The sequence below is a fragment of the Monoraphidium neglectum genome (assembly GCF_000611645.1).
Source record: "Monoraphidium neglectum strain SAG 48.87 unplaced genomic scaffold scaffold02122, whole genome shotgun sequence".
NCBI classification, from domain to species: Eukaryota; Viridiplantae; Chlorophyta; class Chlorophyceae; order Sphaeropleales; family Selenastraceae; genus Monoraphidium; species Monoraphidium neglectum.
The window spans coordinates 4,375-11,144 of record NW_014011506.1 but is presented as its reverse complement, the minus strand read 5'-3'; the positions used below and the strand labels follow the sequence as shown (position 1 = coordinate 11,144).

The 6,770-nt window shown below is 62.8% G+C and overlaps 1 protein-coding gene across 1 annotated transcript; it reads right to left on the bottom strand.

The window, feature by feature from the left end:
* Nucleotides 1–1,736: 1,736 nt before the first annotated feature.
* On the bottom strand, nucleotides 1,737–5,952 carry MNEG_9944 (hypothetical protein; the record flags this gene model as incomplete). The annotated part of the gene is made up of 8 exons (XM_014041584.1): nucleotides 1,737–2,089; nucleotides 2,370–2,457; nucleotides 2,882–2,948; nucleotides 3,278–3,354; nucleotides 3,500–3,722; nucleotides 3,901–4,001; nucleotides 4,679–5,119; nucleotides 5,890–5,952. 8 exons carry the CDS (start codon nucleotides 5,950–5,952, stop codon nucleotides 1,737–1,739), a joined length of 1,413 nt encoding a protein of 470 aa, XP_013897038.1.
* Between the last annotated feature and the right edge of the window lie 818 nt (nucleotides 5,953–6,770).

The window sequence follows — 6,770 nt, the reverse complement described above, 5'->3', positions numbered from 1 at the left end:
GGCGGCGCGGGCGCGGCCCGCCTGCCCAGCCCCGACGACCTGGCCGCCGCGGCCCTGGCGGCAGCGACGGGGCGCTTCGGCGCCGCGGGCGGCGGCGGCAAGCGGGGCGCCGCGCTGGCGCCGCTCGGGGCGGTGGCGGGGACAGCAGGGTTTGGGGCCGAGGGCGAGGAGGGCGCCGCGCTGGCGGAAGTTGAAGAGCTGGTGGCTGGTGCGGCCGGGGCTGCAATGCTGGGGGTGGTGGCGATGGAGGCGGCCGAAGCCCTGGAGGGGGTTGAGGGGCTTGACGAGGGTTTGCGGAAGAAATAAGCTGCTGTGGGGGTTTTGGAGTGATGAAGTCCGGCTGTTTGGGACTGAGATCTTTTGAGGGGAGGGGTGCTTGTTGAGCATTGCAGGTTGTGGGATGCATGTCTGAATCGAGTTGGCTCCTAATGATGTATGAATTGAAGGGTTGTTTAATTTACAGCTCACCTTGTCAATGCGCTTGAGGAGTCGCCAACTGGCAGCGCCAATGCGGTGCACCTGGAGTCGCCCGACCCACGACGCAGTCGAAACGCCCAACACGGTCAGCGCCAAATCACGGTAAGCCTGCAGCAAACCGCGACGTTCCCCCGGGAAGATCTCTTTAGCAGTTGAGCACACACATGTGTTATTACTACTGTAAGAACCAAATGTGATTGGGAGCGGGGCTAAGTCCCACACAGTTGCGGCAGCAGGGAGCATCTGGTCACTTCTTCCAGCTGCACGCAGGGCTACCTGTCCAGGGGTGTGATCTCAGCCAACACAGCGTGCGGTGCGCTCGCATTACTTAAAGGGTGACTGGGCTCGCCCTGCATTGGATCAGGCGAGCAGCCCATGCTTACAACCCGTCCACCTGCCACGCTGTGCCCCCATCCAACACGCCAACTCCCTGGTAGCTTAGATTGGCTGCCATGGCCCCTCCCTGACAGCAGCCGCAGTGCGGGGAGACGACACCCCACAAGATGAGTGCACCACTGCCTGGTCTGCACGTTCACCGCGACTCAGCAAGTTGAATGAGAGGTCCCATTCGATGGTGTTTACACAAATTGTGCTCTGCAGTTCATGTTGAATGTATCCTGCCCTCAGACTGGGCCAGCGAATGCTGCAGTGCTGCCAACCCTTCTGTCAAATGTGGTTGAAAGGCTCACACACCAAGGCGCTCTGTGATGTTGCTGTGGTGGCAGCAACACTACTGCGATTGCCACAAGCGCTTTGCTGCATACAGCGCACATCCGCGGCCTCCACAGGTTCTCGACACATAGATGCAGCCTGTAAAAGCAGTGTCAGCCGAGGCATCCCCGCTATCCCGGCATCATACATAATTGGTTGGGCGCATCGCTTGCGTGCGTCCCGCAGTCATGTGCAAACCCAGCAGACAGCCAGTGCTCATGTGCCAAAGGGCCGGGGAGGTGGGGTGCGGGAGCGGAGCCAGCCAGGGAGGGGGGGTGCGAGAGCGGAGCCAGCGCTCCATAGGAACTTGGTAACTGCCTGCAGTGTGCATGTTCAAATGAAGGCAAATGTAGTTGTGTAGGAAGGTGCCAATCAGGGGCGCCAGGGCCTACACCAAACTAAAACAGTGTTTGTTTTGCTTTCGCATGCGCGTTAGTCTGAAGATGTGTGGGGTGGGCGGCAGGGCGCGTGTGGCGTTGGCAAGCTCGTTCGTCGCCGGGCAGACCGTGTGTGGCAAAAACTGTTATGATGGGGGTGTGAAATCCGTATCAATTCACGCTCTGCCGCAAGCCAGGGCCGCCAAGCAGGAGCCGCAGCTGCATGAGGCGGCGCGGCAGCCCCAGTTCACTACCGGCGCCGCCCGTCACCAGCGCCTCCTTGTCGGCAGCCTTTGCTCCCCGGATGAGCGACTTGGCGGCGGCGGCGGGATAGGTTGCTGCGGCGGCGGAACCATTGTCTTTCAGGAGGCTGAGGGCGTTGATGGCCAGGCCCAGGGCCCAGGAGGTGGAGACCTCCATGCCGTCGTAGAGCATGCGGCGCACGAGCGTGATGCGCCGCTCATCGGGCAGCTTCAGCCCCTTGGCAAGCACCGTGTACAGGAAGCTCATGTCCGCACACAGCCCTGCAGTACAATGAAATGGGACGGGAGAAAGCAAGGTGGGACACTTGCGGGGCGATGCAAACGTGGATGGATTGACCCAAGCGGCGGGGTTGTCGCTTGTCGGCCTGCAGCACTCTCGCGCGAAGCACTTGGGACCCCTGCCGACCGGTGCTTCCAGTGTGGCACCCTCGCGGCTTGAAATGCCACGCGCACACACAGCTCAGGCGGGCACGCCGCCTCCCTCCAACACGGTCACGCAACGCGACGCGATCGTTGAGGGGGACGCGCGCAAGGGTCTCACAGGGTGCCAGGTCGTCAGCCACGCCGTACTTCTTCAGCAGCTGCGCTGGGGTCAGCGCGCACACGGCCTCGGCGTATGTTTTGAAGACCTGAAGAGGCCGGTTTGAGCACATGCAGAACGTGTGTGTGCGTGCGTGTGTGTGTGCGCGTGCGCGTGCGTGTGCGCGTGTGCGTGTTGTTGTGTGAAGAGACAGAGCGCGTGTGTGTGGCTGCAGTGTGTACATGTGTGTGTATAAGTTTGTGTATGTGTGTGTGTGTGTGTGGCGGGGTGCTTGCGCATGCGCAGGGGGTGCGCATGTATGAGGGGCAAGTGTTGGCGCTGTGTGCAGATGGCAGCACAGGCACGCGGGCCACCAAACACGCAGGCATGTAAGGCGTAAGCAACCCGTTTGCTGGAGGCCCGTTTGCTCGGCTATGCGGAGTGCAGATTGGACCGCCTTGCCTGCAACACGTGGAAGCTGCAGTGCGCCCATGTGTGCCGTGAGCCTAAGCTGAACTGGGGGCTGGCCTCACCCCTGGTGTGGTGGCCCAGTCAATGGCGTGGGCGTCCTTGATGATCCCCACGTCCACAGCGCGGTCCCTGGGAGATGGGGGGGGGGGGCAGAGGAGGCGGGAGAGGGTTGGCGCGGCCTGGTAAACAGACACACCGTTGCATTGTGGTTTGTACGTGGTCAGGTGGAGGGCAGAGGCGTGCATACACACATCCACAACTGCATCGTTGTCACCCATCTGGTTCCAAGCGTTATGCGTGTTGCATGTAAACATGCATGTGCATGTGCGTCCACGCCCACACATGCATGCAAGCGCACACACACGCGCTCACACACACGTATACGTATGTACACTCACTCATCCACCCACCTGCCACCCCCCCCCCACACACACACACACGGCAATGGTTTTGCGCACCAGAAGAAGCTGCTGACGTAGTAAACCATCTGCATCGACGCCCGCTTGGCGCGCCAGACGCCGTTGAAAGAGCACGCCTGCGCGCACAGCAGAGTGTGCAAACCTTTGAGCACCAGGAAACGGCTCCTCCCACGCAAAGCTACTGCCCGCCTGGGTGACTCCCTTTGAGAATCCACAAACCAACGCCCCTCCACCCCTCCACCCCTGCAGCCGCCCCCGCACCTCCTTGTAATTGCACTTGCTGGTGTTCATGGCGCGCATGGCGGCCGCCTCGCAGCGGTCGAAGCTGGCCAGGTCCACCACCTCCTCCAGGGGGTACGCGCGCCCGTTGTAGGTGTAGTTGAGGCGCACGCCCTTAGCGAAGCAGCCGTGGGTGTGGTCGGTGGCGTTGCGGTCCGCAACGATGAGCGCCGCGCGGGCCGCCATGAGACCAAAACCAAGGTAGCTGCGTTGTTTTGGGGGAGAAGGGGGGGTGCAGGGTGTTTGGGAGCGTGGCGGGGGACAGGCATAGGTGAGAGACTCGCTATCTAGTATAGGGTGTTGTGTTGCTGCGCGCCACTCCGCCCCAGCAGGAGACACATGTGCAGGCTGGGCAACAAGCACAGCACACAGTCAGCCCCCACCTGTGCACATAAATGTCAAATGTCTGGTCCTGCACCAGCACTGACGTGGTGGACCCCGCTGGCGCAGCGCGCGCCTGAGCCGGCGGCAGCGCAAATGCTTCCTGCATGGAGCCGCCTCCCAAGTCAATCGTCGCCGCCGTATCGGCCAGTGTCTTGTTGGGGCCAAATTTGCCCAGCAGAAAGTTGACTGCGATCCATGCAAATGCTCCTTCTTGGGTGCCTGGCAAGGTTGAGTACCACAGGGGGGAGGCAGGGGGCTAAGCCGCGGCGTGCACTTGTGGGCCATAGTGCCACCAGAGCGATGCGGGCACAAAGACAAGTTTTGCAGCCGCCGGCAGCCGGACGCTGGGCGACCCAGGCCTGTTGCTGGGGCTAGTAAGGTACGCATCGCAGGCACCGCTCTGCCCCTGCTCTGCACCGCTTGTCACCATTGAGGATCTTCACTGCGTGGGGCCCCATGTTGAAGCCGAACGTCCTCAGGTATGTGCCGACTTCCTGTGATTGACGAATGCAAGAAGCTTACGAAGTCCATACATATGCAAGATGTGCTGTGTGTGGAAGTGCGTGCATTTGCGCAAGTGAGTGTGCGTTTGTGTGAGTGTGTGTGTGGGTGCGTGCGTGCGTGCGTGTGTGTGTGTGTGTGTGTGTGTGTGTGTGTGTGTGTGTGCGCGCGCGCGCGCGTGCGCGCATGCCGTCACAGCAGCATACACGGGTCTTGCTCCTGTGCCTCAGCAGTTGCTGACCCGCCTCCGCCCGTCCTCCATCCACAGCGCCGCACCCTGAGAACCGCGTCCGCCTTCGCCGCCGGCAGCAGCCTCAGCCCCGCCGTCGCGCGCAGCGTCAGGGCCGTCGCGGGCCGCAGATCCGGCGGCACCGCCTTGACCGCGGCCCCCATCAGCGGCTTCAGGCTCAGCGCGGCCGCCCTGGGGTCGCCGCTGAAGGAGCTCAGCCCCGGGTGCGTGGGGAGGAACAGCTCGCCCAGCAGCCTGAGGGAGCGCGTCCTGCGGTCCTGCTTGAAGCGGAACACATGGACGCGGCTGCCCGTGCTTCCTGCATCGATCACTACGCTGTACACGACGCGGCCGGGCAGGCCGGCACCGCTGTTGTTGCTGGTGCTCTGACGTGCGCCGGGCGGCAGGGACGCGGCGGTAGCGCCTTTGGCCCGCGTGTTGACGGTGCGGGCCGGGAGAACTGCAAGCGCCAGGAACAGCAGTGTGGCCTGTTTGCGCAGCAGGGGGTGGAGTGGAGGGGGGGAGGGCGTATGGGTGCCTGAGAGCACGTCTGTGCCGCGTGCAGTGTCGGGCTTGAAGAAAACGCAGTGACACCTCCCCCTGACACAGCGGAATGTCACGCCCTATACAGTACATAACCAGGTTCCTGAAAGTGTTTTTGGCATACTGATCACAGCAAAGAGCCGCTGCACAAGCAGCAAGAGCATGCATGGCACTCAGTGGCACGACACTGACAGGCCAGGTGCCGCATCGCATCGAAGCGCAGCAAGCCCATGCAGCGACAGGCGCGCCAGGAGCGGCAGCGTGCCGCTGCGATTAATAGAAGCATATGCTAGTCCCCATGCGCACTGTGAGCGCGTGCGTTGCTCTCTCCCGCCCGGTCGCCATGTTCCTACTGCCAGAACCGGTCGTGACGGCTGTTCCAGGAGCTTGAAATGTGAATTCTTGTGTTGATAGAAACGATGTCACCCGGCCAACAGATCTGATGACAGCAGTGACTTCGCCTAGCGCTTCTCACACGGTGAGCTGGCCAAGCAACTTGTCAATTCAAAACGCTCCAAAGTTTGCTTCGTCTTTTATTGGGCCTGCCTGTGGTTCGTCCAACCCCCTGCGCTTGGGCGATGGTGCAGGGTGGCTGGCCACCAGGTCAGCAGCTGCAAGCCAACCTGGTCAACCTGCAGTAAGGCGACAGGGCGCCGGTCGCTCAAGGCAAACACAGTACGATTTTGGCAAGATACACCGCAAAATGTAAGCGCACCTGGCGAGGGGACTGGCGGCATAGCTTTTGCAGCTGCTGCACTTTGATCTGGCCATGTTTCATGCGGGTCCCAGATCAACACTGTTTGAGCACTCCAATGTGACAGGCGGCACTTTTTTGCCCTTACGATGGCATGTGACAGCGGAACACCGCTTGACACACAGCCTACGACGGATCCGCCACCGCAGTGTACCACTAGCTCGCGCCTACTGCATGCACTCGCGCTGCCCAAGCAGCAAGTTGCCCGAGCGCCGTGCTCGTCGTGCCTCCTACTCCGCCGGTTTCCAAAGCTGCTCCCCTTCTTGTCGCCCCGTGTGCTGCCACGAGCGAGGCCTGCAGCCGCGCGAGGCTGCATTCTGCCGGTTTGCAGCCCTGAGCCGCCGCTGCTCTGCAGCAGGCCGCTGCCGGCGACACCGCTCCAACAGGCTCCCGGTCACCACCTGCGTCCCCCCCGCGCTCCGCCACAAGCCCTAGCGCCAGAAGGCTGTCGCTGTGCCCCTGCTGCGCCGCCGCTGCCCACCACTCCAGTGCTGCTGCCGCCGCCGCGTCTCTGTCACCGCACCCGCAGCCCCCAGTCGTGTGGTCGCCGCCAGTTTGCCCGCCGCGACTGGCCTCCCACCAGCACTCGCACCCAAGCCAATGCTGAGCCTCTGCCGACCCTGCACGTGCGGCGCGCTCATACAGGGCCCTCGCCGCGCCGCGCGCCGCAACTGCCGCTGCAGATGGCCGGGGCCGCTGCGTCGTCTGAGCCCACGCAGCCCGAGCAGCAGCGCCAGCAGCCCTAAACAGCGGCGCCTGCCACCATGTCCCTGACCCACATCTGCGGCTTGTGCCGGCCGCCTGAAACCTGCTGCCAGCAGCCGCAACGCATGCCGCTATCC